Source organism: Anguilla anguilla, chromosome 14 (assembly GCF_013347855.1).
Source record: "Anguilla anguilla isolate fAngAng1 chromosome 14, fAngAng1.pri, whole genome shotgun sequence".
NCBI classification, from domain to species: Eukaryota; Metazoa; Chordata; class Actinopteri; order Anguilliformes; family Anguillidae; genus Anguilla; species Anguilla anguilla.
In genome coordinates, this window is record NC_049214.1 from 40,735,554 (window position 1) to 40,749,499 (window position 13,946).

At 42.6% G+C, this 13,946-nt stretch overlaps 1 protein-coding gene across 3 annotated transcripts in view; it reads left to right on the forward strand.

Annotated features, from left to right (window-relative positions):
• The first annotated feature begins 6,600 nt into the window (after window positions 1-6,600).
• LOC118212882 (AP2-associated protein kinase 1-like) overlaps window positions 6,601-13,946 on the forward strand; it is a 51,653-nt gene continuing 44,307 nt past the window's right edge. For 2 of the 3 annotated variants that reach the window (XM_035391322.1, XM_035391323.1), the window contains exon 1: window positions 6,602-7,800. In XM_035391322.1, the coding sequence (XP_035247213.1) occupies window positions 7,632-7,800 (169 nt within the window). In that variant the 5' untranslated portion in view covers window positions 6,602-7,631. Of the gene's footprint in view, window positions 7,801-13,946 lie in introns of all 3 variants that reach the window. The other variant, XR_004762328.1, reaches the window with a different exon arrangement.

Genomic DNA, 13,946 nt, shown 5'->3' on the forward strand with positions numbered 1-13,946 from the left:
CCCGCCCCTTACCTCGCTCTGAGTTCAAAGACCGCTCCAGCCTGTTTCCTCGGCCTGAATCTACGGGATCGCTCCAGTCCGGTCCTTCGCTCCACGGTCGTGGACTGCCTCAGCCCTGTTCCTCCCCTGCCCATGCCTCGACAATGTCTCGACCCCCAGATCCATCATCCGGCTGCTGTGAACTCCACTATTCCGAACTATACCATTTGATATTCTATTAGCCTATTCCTGTTAGCTGTCGTCTCAGCTGTAACCTGCTTAACCCATTTTATTTGCTGTCTGCTACTCCACACCAGGCTGGTCAGTGGAAGATGGGCCGGGTTCCTCTCGAGATTTCTTCCCATTGGGGAGTTTTTTTTCTCGCAGACGTTTTAGGGTTTTCCCCTCACTGGGAGTTTTTAACTTTATGTAGCTGCTATTTGGGGGTTCGGGCCTGGTGTTTGCTCTGTTTGCTCTGTCTCTTGCCTTACTACAATGTAAAGTATCTTTGTAACAGTTCTCTGCTAAAAGCGCTACACAAATTGGATTGATTAAGGTTTAATCCCTTGTTTTCTCCATTTTAATTGACAGCACATACTGCAAATGCCTATGGTCTGGACAGACTGACGTAGAGAGAAGCCCATTCAAAATAACCTACCTAGTTACCTAGCCTACTTAGTGCAGATTTCTTGCGTTTGGCTCTGCTTTGACGACGTCATACTAAATCTCAGATAAGCCTAGTTCAATTATACTAGTATCAGAATTAATAATTAAAGTGGTGATATCATTTTAAAGGTCACCTTAAGGATGCTAATTTGAACTCTTGATTGAGTTGAATATGTTTACATAGACAGAAGAATTGATACTAATCTCAGAGCCTCAGTGTACAAAGAGACTCCGCCTTGTCTGGAGTGTGCGCGGGTGCGTTGAGCCCTCTCGGGGAACTCTTTCCCTCAGATTAATATTTCATGCATACCCTCGCCACAGTCGGTATATCATGAACCATGGTATCAATTACTACAACTGGCTGGGATTGTGCTCGCGCTACTAATATAACGTCAATTTATTAAACAGGCTCCCCGCGCGGTTCGACTTCCAGGGCTACTACCCTGTTCCATGACCTGAGTTGTGTTCAGACGTGATTACGATTCTCTTGTCAAAACACTTCAGTCATCATCTCTGTTAATAAGTACAAGGGCACCCTCTCGTGGTATTAAATGGTTATTTTTGTGAATCCAGTTTTCCCTCAACCGATGGCTTTCACCAGCCGAACGACTCATTCACTTAATCGGAGAAAAAGGCGTTGAGAAGCCTGGCTAGTATATTTCTTATTTTGTCTTTATGGGGGTCGGCGTCTTTTTTAACAATTAATTTCAAGCTCCAAAGTGCTGATCTACTATTTTTTTTTTATAACTCGGCGCATTGTATCGCCAACTAGTAAAATCACGTTCATTTTAACGTCATTGTCATTTAAAAGACAACTAAATCCTTAAAGAGGTCAAATGTTTTATTCATTACTTGAGTTTTTTGTATTATCAGAAATGACAGAAACTCAGGCAAGTTCTATGGGTGCTTCTGTGCATGGCCTACTGATTCTATTTTCCACGCAATCACCCATCTGATTTAAATAATCATACAATTCTTTACATCATAATGGTACTTTTTCTTTTGTTAATGCAACTGTGCGTTATGATTCAGGAACTGGACTCATAATATAACATAAAAACCCTCAATTTTCTGGTAATGCTGCTTGCTGATTTTTAATTAAATATCTAGACATATAAATGATAATATGATGTGAGATATTTAACCCTTCAAGTTTCCCTGTTGAAGGACAATTATTTTATTCTGTCATTCTGAAAGGCATTCAATTGTTTTATTTTTCTTTTCTTAGATTCTGAGAGGCAAAATCAATAAAATAGCTTGCTTTGAGTTCAGAGTGGGCCATGTATTTGCAGGTTCAAGGCCTGGCTATATTATCTGCTGACTGGTGAGGTGGGTGGATGGGCCTAAAAAGATCGCTTTCTGGGGCTTTAGTCATTTAAGTTTTTGTGTTTTGTGTTTTTTTTTTTTTGATTGGCTAAAACAGTTTTTATGTGTGATGAAGGATATTTTAGATTACTAAAGAAGTTTCTGCCAAAAAGTGATATACAGTGAGCACCATAATTCATTGGACAGTGACACATTTTTTGTTATATTGGTCTAGCACTTTGAGTGTGAAAGGATACAATGACAATGAGGTTGAAGTGCAGACTGTCAGCTTTAATTTGAGGGTATTTTCATACATATCGGATGAACCATTTAGAAATTATAGAACCTTTTGTACACAGTTCCCCCCATTTTTGGGCATCAAAAAAAATTGGACAGTTTAACATAATGTAGAATATGGTAATCATTTTAAATATTTGGTTGCATATCCTTTGCATGCAATGACTGATTGAAGTCTGCGACGCATAGACATCACCAGACGCTGGGTATCTTCCCTGGGGATGCTTTGCCAGGCCTGTACTGCAGCCATCTTCAGTTCCTGCTTGTTTTGGGGACTTTTTGCCTTCTGTCTCCTCTTCAGCATGTAAAATGCATGTTCAATTGGATTCAGATCCGGTGATTGACTCAGCCAGTCAAGGAATTTCCACTTTTTGGCCGTCAAAAACCCCTTCTTGCTCTAGCAGTATGTTTCGGGTCATTGTCTTGTTGCATGATGAAGTGCTGTCCAATGAGTTTGGAGGCATTTGGTTTTATCTGAGCAGATAAAATATTTCTGTAGACTTCAGAATTCATTGTTCTACTTCTGTCTGCAGTCACATCATCGATGAAGACAAGTGAGACCGTTCCACTGGCAGCCATACAGGCCCAAGCCATAACACCCCCTCCACCATGTTTCACGGATGAGGTGGTATGCTTTGGATCATGGGCATTTCCTTTTTTTCTCCACACTTTCCTCTTTCCATCACTCTGGTACATGTTAATCTTTGTCTCATCTGTCCACAAGATTTTGTTCCAGAACTCTTGGGGCTCTTTTAGGTGCTTTTTAGCAAACTGTAATCTTGCCTTTCTGTTCTTCAGGCTTATCAGTGGTTTGCATCTTGTGGTGTACCCTCTGTAGTCCTGCTGGTGTAGTCTTCTACGTATGGTAGACTTTGACACATCTACACCTGCATCCAGGAGAGTGTTTTTTATCTGTTGGGCTGTTATCAGGGGGGTTTTCTTCACCATGGAGAGTATTCTCCGGTCATCTACTACAGTGGTCTTCCTCTGTCTACCAGGTCTTTGACATAATTGAGTGCACCAGTTATTTTTTTCTTGTTAATGATGAACCAAACTATTGACTTGGGCATGCCCAGGGTTTTTGCAATGTTCCTGATTGATTGATTTTCATTTCTGCGCCTTATGACAGCCAGCTTAATTTGCATCAACACTGCTGTCTTCCTCATGTTGTCGCACCCCAACAACAATCTCCAAAGGCAATTGCAAAGTCTAGAATCAAGACTAGACGTCAACAGCTCTCTTCTGCATTCACAAATGGCACAATTGAATACAGCTGCCTAACAAACACATCTGTGAAGCCAATTCAACAATTCAATACTTGTAGTACCTTAAAATGAGGGGACCATGTACGAAAGGTGCTGTCATATCTAAATGGTTCACCCGATATGGATGAAAATACCCTCAAATTAAAGCTGACAGTCTAGACTTCAACCTCATTGTCGTTGTATCCTTTCAAACTCAAAGTGCTGGAGTACAGAACCAAAGTAACAAAAAATGTGTCACTGTCCAATGAATTATGGTGCTCACTGTAAGTTTACTGTGCATACTGTGTTGAAGTTGGTTTATTGCTTTGATTTATTTTAAGTTCAACCTGTAACTTACTTTTGCACAGCTAAAATGGGAAGCCTTAACACAAAAACAGCTGTTTCTGTGAAGTAGTTAAACATAGGCCATATGCAAGTAAATACCATGAAATAAGAGCTGATTACCTGTACTTTTGTCTCATGTTCATCTTTTGATCTCAAATCCAAATGCCTTAAGTATATTAGAAAAATAACAAATTTCACCCTATTGTTCCCATATTCTTTGGTGAGCACTATATATGTAGTCATGGTGGCGCGTGAGGGTAGCACTGTCGCCTCACTGGGTTCAAATCCGGACTCGGCCTTTCCATGTGGAGTTTGCATATTCTCATCGTGTCCACGTGGGTTTCCTCCCAGGGTCCAAAGACATGCAGGTAGGCTAATTGGAGACTCTAAATTGCCCATGTGTGAGTGAATGATAAGTGAATGCTGTGTGTGCCCTGCGATAGATTGGTGGCTGTATTCTTGCCTCTTGCCCAATGCATGCTGGGATAGGCTCCGGCACCCCCCACCCCCCACGATCCTGCCCAGGATAAGCGGGTTTTGATATGGATGGATGGATAATATATATAATATAATATAATATGTAGGTGGGTGTGTCTCAGTGTCAATCTCATCAGTGAAGAATTGTCCCTCCTTTGATGAAATTACTTTCTGCTCTTTTTGTTTAGTTTTCACACACATTCATTTTGTTGAAAGCGATCGCGGATCTGGGGGCCAATCGCCGTAGACACATAACTAATATTTATACTGAATAATTTAAATGTCTCTGCAGCCTAGGGATGGCTGTAGGCCTAAACACCTACATAGAACATTTATGCCAGCAGCCGGCTGTGGTTGCTGTTATAATAATAATAATAATAATAATCCATACATTCTAAACTGCTCACTCTTGGTCAGGGTCCTGGGAAGGCTGGAGCCTATTACAGCACACATTGGGCGAAAGGTAGGAATACACCCTGGACAGGTCACCAATCGAAGGGCCCAAACAACATTCATATGCCAGGATTAATTTAGACTCTCCAATTACACTATTTTTGAGAATCATAATATTGTGTATCACTGTTATGCAGATACACACAGTTTTACCTGCCAGTTACACCTGACTATGCTTGCTCATTAAATAACCTTTTTAACTGTCTAGATGACATTAAATGCTGGATGGCGAGAAACTTCCTTCAACTGAATGATAACAAAACGGAAGTAATTGTATTTGGCCCTCCTAGCTCTGTCACTAGCCTAAGCACTGCGCTTGGTCCCGTCTAAAAATGCGCAAATTGTAGTTAAAAATCTTGGTATTTTCTTGGACACGTCTTTGAATTTTAACAGACAAGTCAGTAGTGTTGTGAAGGGCAGTTTTTTTCAGCTTAAAACCATAGCCAAATTAAAGCCGTTTTTATCTCATAAGGACCTGGAAACAGTTATCCATGCTTTCATCACCTCTCGGCTGGATTATTGTAATTCCCTATATATGGGGTTGACCCATTCCACTCTGTCTCGATTGCAAATGGTCCAGAATGCAGCTGCTAGACTTTTAACTGGAACAATGAAAAGGCAACATATTACTCCGCCTCTGGCTCTTTTGCATTGGCTACCGGTGAAATATAGGATTGATTTAAAAATTTTACTATTTGTATTTAAAGTCCTAAATGGATTAGCTCCACAGTGCATCACTGATCTACTGACTCCATGTTCTGCTCCCAGGTCACTGAGGTCATCAGCAAAACAACTCCTCTCAGTCCCCCACTCACGTCTTAAAACTAAAGGGGATCGGGCTTTCTCTGTTGCTGCCCCCAGGCTCTGGAACAATCTCCCGTCCCACATTAAGTCCTGTCCCACCATTGATCATTTTAAATCACATTTAAAGACCCACCTTTTTTCTCTTGCTTTTAGTGCAGTTTGAAGTTGCCCTATGGTTTTCTCCACCCTTAATTTATTTAGTTTTTTTTAACATCCTCTCACTGCGTTTTTAATCTGTTGTTGGTCTTATTCAGTCTTTCTTAAATTGATTTTATCCTGTACTTTTATCCTTTTACTCCTTATTATTTTTTTTTTTTTATGTTGTATTGTTAATACATGTATTGTATTGTGATGTAATTTTGTTGTTGTTTTGTTGTGTTGTAGTGTAGTGACTGGAAAGCACTTTGGCGCAACTCCTGTTGTTTTTAAATGTGCTATACAAATAAAAGTGACTTGACTTGACTAACCTGCATGTTTTTGGATTGTGGGAGGAAACTGGAGTACCCCAAAGGAACACATCTACGTGGACACAGGGACAACATGTAAACGCCACAAAAAAACGTCCTCGGCCAGGATTCAAACATTCTTGCTGTGATTCACCTACTCACAACACCACATTGCTGAGGAAATTGAGTTTCGTAAATATTCCTCCCCATTTTAACGTGCAGCGCTTTAGTATTCTTAACACAGTTCTGACACAATAGCAACTTTTCGCCTGCAATAGGTAGCCAAAATAAAGAACTACAAATTACAGTCACGATATTGTATGCGGACTACAATTACCAGACAACAATCCCAATGCTAACACTTGCCATTGTTCGGATTAAATTTTGTTCTTTATTAACTGTTTTATAATTTCTGCCATACCTAGCCTATAACTAAAAATAAATATGTGAAACAGCAGCATACCCTGACATCCTTGCACCGCACAGAAAGGTTTAGGTTACATAAAAAGAGGGGCTAGTTGGTTAGAACTGCTTCCAAATTTCCTGTTTCGCATTTCCTGGGACGACCACTGGCTGACGTTTACGAACAAACACATCTGTTTTTTTTTTTCAACCATTCATTGATGTAACCTTAGCCTGCCTAGTGTAGATAACACACGTTAGCTGCTAGATCGGGCAGGGAGGACGCTAAGGTTAACAGAAAATAAAGGTGACATTTGACATGGGGATGCATCAAGACGTTGCACAAAGGATGTAATTTTCTAGATAGCTGTCTAGCTACTGGAGGCTTTATGGAGAGGTTTCCAATTATAAAATAATCTGTCCACGCTGGAAATAGGATTTTAAAGCAAATCATTGGCAGGTTGGCTAGCTATGAAGCTATTAACTGACCATCTTATGCGATCTAAAAAAATGTAAAAAAACAAAAAAAAACAAAAAACAACTAAATCAGCATCTAACATCCAACTCGCACAGTAATATTCAGCGAACTAGTTAACGTTAGCTGTCGAGCTAACAGCAAACTCGGCTGTCAGTTTCTGCAAGTATACCTAACGGGCACGATGAAAAACAAATGAATGCATGTTTCGAACGTGAATGTTGACAAAGCTTGTATTACGAGCTACCATTAACGGCTTGTAGCCGCACCCGCCGTTGTTAGGATAACTAGCAGTGAAGAAGAATGTTAAATGATGTATTTCGTCTCGAATGCTTTTACTTCGCATGCTAGGTAGCTAGCTGTATTGGCTTGCTGGTTAGCTGTCTCTTGGATTTGGAACTATGAAAGCGCTGCTTAGCAAGCTAGTTAAACGAATCTGAGTGATGACACATAATGAACCCATAGAGTCGGGCAGCTGGCTTGATAACTACCTGCGGAAAGCGATTTCATTTTTACACTATTAAATACCTGATACCATTAAATTGTCACTTATTTTGTTTGAGGGCGACAGCGTCTGCTCTTGCTTAGCCTCAGCCTGCAAGCTGTCCGGGTCGGGCCGCTTTGTATGACGTGCGAATACCGCGGTGGTGGTCCAAAGCCCGTTTCCCTCGGATGATTGTTTTATCATTTTATTGACATTTCAAAAGTTAACCCCCTCCTCCTCGCTTTTATGGACACATGGAGACAATGAAGAAGTTTTTCGATTCACGCCGGGAGCTGGTGAGCTCTGGGCCTGGTTCTGGAGGCGGTGGAGGCGGCGGGTTCAGTTCAGCTGGAAACAGTTTCATTGGGAAGGCGTTCACTATTGGTCGGCATCAAGTCACCGTGGAGGAAACGCTGGCTGAAGGTGAGAGCAAGTGTCCCAGTTGTAAATTTTTTAAAATATATTTTTAAAGTTATTACTGGCTGTGGAGCCATTTGAGCGTAGCACGGACCGTTTTGTTTTGCTTTGCTTAATATTAGTGACAATACAACACAGGGCCCTGGAGGTTGCTGTTTTGGCAATAATTTGTGTGCATACTAAAATTTAAAATGGCTAGATGCAGTGCATCTCATCGTTGACGTTTGAGAACTGCCAAGCTATAGAACAGTGGTTCCCAGCCTCGGTCCTGGGGGACCCCCTCTGATTTTATTAGAACCAGAGTTGCAATCCCAGAATTTCAAACTTAATTTTTGTTAATTACCTGTTTTTCATATTTAGTGGAATTTGCCCTCTTAAGACATATTATGTCTTGTATTTATATATGAAATCGCTATGCATGGCATGAAGTATAAAAATCCTGTATTCGCATTGTGCTTACTGTGCTATATTGCAAATTATGTGAACCGATAGACTCCTAATTAGGTTGTTTAACACGTGTTGCGGTTTATTTCTAAATTTTTTCCTTAACCTTCAGAATGCAGGTTCAGCTCGTTATCATTTGCTTTGTCTTTGAATTCTTTATTATCTACCAAATTGTTACTTTTAGTGGGCATGTTCACACACAAGGAGCCTGTTGATTCACCTTAGTCATTCATTTGATTAGTTAAGTAACTTTGTTACATCGTTTTATGTAATTGTTTGCAGTATAGCACAATAAGCACAACATGAACATCAGGGGGCTGTTGCTCTGACATTAGTTTAGCTGCGGTTTAGAGTTCAGAACGAGTTTAAACCAGTGTTGTCTGTAACAGGTCACGTGGTCTGGTAAACCCGGTTGCTGTGTCCTCAGATTTTGCGGTTTAATGCCAGTGAGCATCAGCGTTTAGCCTCAATCTCGTTGCTCTCTTGCTGAAATCACTTAGCTCACCTTTTCTCCCATCCGATATACATGTTGGACAACATACTCATTCTGGGACCCACCTCATACACTCCCGCGACCCATTTTTGCACCTGTCCCATAGTATAAGAACCACTGGTATAGAGGACTGTGCAGGCTGACTGTTAACAGGTAAACAATTATGGCTACGTTATGGCTGACTTGAGTCCAAGTCACCATGCTGTCATATTTAAGCCGGTGTTAACTGTTATGACTACTTCCTAGGTCATCATACTGCTGCACAGCAGTGGGCAGTCCAGTCATTTTGCAATCAGACGACAGAAATAGTATGTGTGTTAAATAACTTTATAAATAGTACTTGGTCCAGGACTCTAGACTGTGTTTTTATTATTATTGAAATCCCATTTGTCAGAAGTGATTTCATGGAGGTGTATCTGGCTTTTTCCGTATGATCAGTCAGTCCTTTAGGATGTTTATTTCGATGGCTGGTATGTATACACCCCCTGAGAACTTAGTATTTGCAGGGTTTCCCACACAAATACTACAGTGTAATACTACAGACTCTCATAAAGAGACACCCAGTGTACTGATCAGTGTGCTGCAGTGAATCTGGGTTTGCAGAACGTACAGGCCTCTCTTGTCTTGTCTTTTTTACTTGCTGTAAATGGCATTCAGGATTTTGCCGAGCGAGGAGAGAGTAATTCACTGTCCCCCTTGCCTTTGCAAAGTGATGATGTTTTGGCTGCCAGCCGTTGTTGGGCTTCAGAATTGAGCCACCTGCTCTGATCCTCACAGTGGGCTTAGAAATTCCTGCTCTGGTCCTCAGTGAGCTTAGAATCACCTGCTCTGATCCTCACAGTGGCCTTAGAATCTCCTGCTCTGGTCCTCAGTGGGCTTAGAATCTCCTGCTCTGGTCCTCACAGTGACCTTAGAATCTCCTGCTCTGGTCCTCACAGTGGGCTTAGAATCTCCTGCTCTGGTCCTCAGTGGGCTTAGAATCTCCTGCTCTGGTCCTCAGTGGGCTTAGAATCTCCTGCTCTGGTCCTCGCAGTGGGCTTAGAATCTCCTGCTCTGGTCCTCAGTGGCCTTAGAATCTCCTGCTCTGGTCCTCAGTGGCCTTAGAATCTCCTGCCCTGGTCCTCAGTGGGCTTAGAATCTCCTGCTCTGGTCCTCAGTGGCCTTAGAATCTCCTGCCCTGGTCCTCAGTGGGCTTAGAATCTCCTGCTCTGGTCTTCACAGTGGGCTTAGAATCTCCTGCTCTGGTCCTCAGTGAGCTTAGAATAGGCTTCTTCAGAGCATGGGAAGAAAGAGAGGGAGGGGAACAGACACCCTACCCCACTTGCCACTTTCTTGTCACATCCTATGTGGAGTAGGAAGCGCAAAGGGAGCAGGCACTTCAATGGTGCTTTATTTTGTGCATGTGTGTGCGTGTGCATGTGCGTGTGTGATGTGTGTGCGTGTGATGTGTGCGTGTACGTGTGCATGTGTGATGCGTGTGTGTGATGTGTGTGCGTGTGTGTGCGCGTGTGTGCGTGCATGTGTGTGTGATGTGTGTATGCGTGTGCGTACGTGTGTGTACGTGTGTGTGATGTGTGTGCGTGTGTGTACGTGCGTGTGTGTACGTGTGTGTGTGTGTGAGAGAGAGTGTGTGTGTGTGTGCACGTGCGTGTGTGCGTGCGTGTGTGTGTGTGTGCACGCACGCGTACCAGCTGTCATGTGAAGAGCAAATTTGCTGTCCTGAGAGTCCAGGGCTTATCTCCTCAATACGCTGGCGTCAGTGATGCTGCAGCTTAATTTAGAAAAAGCAAATCTGTGTGTGCAAAGGCTCCTGCTCTGGACAGCACGGATTGACAGCGGATCAGTGTGTTGTGGGTGCTGCTTCATTCGTTTGATAATTTTTGTGATTATTGTGGGGAGATGTTGGTTGCATAGACCCTTTTTTCTCCCCGGTGCCCACTCCTGATGGTGATGATGATGATAAAAATAAGAAGAAGTAGAAGAATGAGAATAATATTAATTATAATTATAATACATGTAATTGTCATGTAATTAATACAAATAATTTATCAATGACAAAACTTGAACTGTTTGCACTTTTCATGCTAACAGCTCAAGTTTTTTATAGAACAGCTGAAGTGTTGTTATTAATAAATTTGGATTAAATACCCAACATTTCACAATTTACACACCATTATGAGCATTGTACTAGGCTGTTTGTTTGTTTATATACAGTCTATTGAACAAGCAAAACTTAACCAAACAATTTAGGAATTTAACAATCCTGCCTGGATGGATACTTTCTGTTCCATGAAGATGAAATGTCCAGTGAAGAAAGAGAACGTCTGCTCAGCCTGCGCATATATCCATCATTAATGCACAACAATGGCATGGCCTTTCTTACAAATCTGAACTGGCCGATATCCTCTGGAGGGGAAGAAAGTGTCAGCCTTTAGATGGTTAGTTGCAGCTTGCATATCTTTACTGTCTCCTTGGTTATTTTGTCTCCAATGGCACATAAGCCTTTATATTTCCAAATGGCACTAAGGTAAATTTTCAATTTTCCCAATCAACTCTGTTGTCCCTTCACAATGGGACATATTCTTCCATGGTGCGCACACTGATGGAGTTGTAATATTCCACTGCCGTACATGAGTGGAGCTGAGTGGAGCCATAAAATGCCCCAGGTTGGGGACAGCAGCTGAAAGCTGCATGGGACTGTCTTTTGAGGCCCCAAATGGCTTATCCTCCTGGAAGAGAGCTATTAACACATCAGTTGGAGGAATTGGATGACAGCTCTTGGAGCTGTGGCCATACCAGGTGGAGGGTCAAGAAGAACTTCAATTGGGGGCCATAAACTGCTTCTCTGCAATCCATGGACAATGGCCCAAGCTCTCCTGGGTCAGACAAAACTACTACCATGGACTGAAAGAATGCATCATATGTGTTTGCATGCGGATATCTAAGGATGATATGATAAATGTCGGGGACTGTGAATAATATCATACATAGACAAGCACACTGAACGGGTATGAGATGGTATATGGGGTTATGATCACAACTATGTAAAGCATAGTATTTATACTTAGGTATGCCTACATAAGTGTCTGGGTCACCACTATGGACTCCCATAGAGAAGAATTCGGAGAATTGATAGGTAAAATCATAGGATCACGTGCCATCGTACAAAGTATCTTATTACGGTCACTGGATTTTGATACTTCTCCTATGTCTACAGAGGAGGGGAAGTGCAGTTTCTCTCTTCCTGGAGGAGTGGGGGGGGGGGTGGTTTCTTGGTGGGGCAGATGTTACCGGCCTATTCGTGTCCAGACCTTATTTGGGCAAACCAAGGCAGCTGTGGGGTGTGGAAGGCTTTCTCAGGATTGGATTTAAGGGAAGTCCAAAGAAATATTCGGGGAGTATCTGCTTAACAGTTCTCCTGGTACCATAGTCTTTGCTGTACAGAATAGTAGGGCATTCATCAATACTCACTTTGTGTTCCTTTTCTTTGTCCTAGTTTGTTACTTTGTATGTCTATTCTTTTCATAGCGGTCTTTTGTCTTGCTTTGTAAAATAAAGTGTTCACCTGTTCCATCATTGGTTATTTCCAACGATCATACTGTGTCATAATAAACAGTTTTTTCAGAGCAGCCAATGCACGTATACGCGAACCCGTATTCACATACATCTTCACTTTACATGATTTGAAGTTAATGGAGTCAGATAAACATGTTTTCCTCCCTGCGACTAAATCTAATTCCTTACAGGTATGCAATGATATTGTGCACAGTAGAGTGAACCGGTGTTTCACTTCAAAGTTGTTACTATATTATGTATTTTAGCACGGTTGAAATGCTATACTGACCAATCAACATCAAGGCCCATAACTATCCATTCAATGTGTGTGTCAGGTTTCAACATTACATTACAGCCATTTGGCAGATACTCTTATCTAGAGCGACGTACAGCAAAGTGTATAACCATAACCAGGAACAAGTGTGTTGAAAACCCTAGATAAGAGGGAAGTATAGTTCCAAGTGCAGGGAGCGACCGCATAGCTTAATTAGGACCCTGTAGGTTAATCTGATCAACACAACCAAAAGCAGCAACAAAGCAGTCTGCAAATAATACAAGCAATAGTTAAGTAGGCATGAGTGCAATAACTAAAATAAACAAAGGTAAACAGCTTACCTAGCTACAAACCTAAGCTAACATAGTCAATTAAAGACTACAGGGAGGTAGGGAGGGATGGGGAGAGGTGCAGCCTGAAGAGGTAAGTCTTCAGTCGTTGCTTGAAGGTGATCAGGGTCTCCGCTGTTCTGACCTCTATGGGAAGGTCATTCCACCATCGTGGAGCCAGAACAGACAGGAGACGTATTCGGGAAGCGCAGGTGCGAAGAGGGGGAGGTGCCAGGCGTCCTGAGGTAGCGGAACGGAGGGGTCTGGCTGGCATGTAGGGTTTGATGATCTTATGGAGGTATGCTGGGGCTGATCCCTTGACTGCCTGGTATGCTAGGACCAATGTTTTGAATTTGATGCAAGCCATAACAGGCAGCCAGTGGAGGGTAGTGAGCAGGGGGGTGACGTGGGAGTGACTGGGGAGGTTGAAAACCAGACGAGCTGCAGCATTCTGGATGAGTTGCAAGGGTCTGATGGCAGATGCCGGTAGGCCAGCCAGAAGAAAATTGCAGTAGTCCAGGCAGGACAGTACCATTGCTTGGACCAGGAGCTGGGTTGAGTAGGTGGTGAGAAAGGGACGGATTCTCCGGATGTTGTACAGGAAGAATCTGCACGCCCGGCTTACCGCTGTGATGTTCTTGGAGAGGGACAGTCTGTTGTCCACCACTACTCCGAGATTTTTGGCACAGGGTGATGACGTCATTAAGGTGTCCCCTAGGGAAATGGAAAAATCAAGGAGGGGAGAGGTTAGAGCAGGAATGAAGATTAGCTCCGTTTTACCTGAGTTGAGCTTCAGGTGGTGATTGTCCATCCAGCTCTGCATGTCCCTCAGGCAAGCGGAGATGCGGGCAGGGACCTGTGTGTGCGATAGGGAGAAGGAGAGAAAGAGTTGCGTGTTGCCAGCATAGCAGTGATAAAATAAACCATGGGCAGAGATTACAGGGCCAAGGGATCTAGTGTATATGGAGAGAGAGAACTGAGCCCTGGGGAACTCCCGTGGCAAGGGGATCAGCAATCCAAGATTACGAAAGTCCAATCAATAACTAATGAAATAATG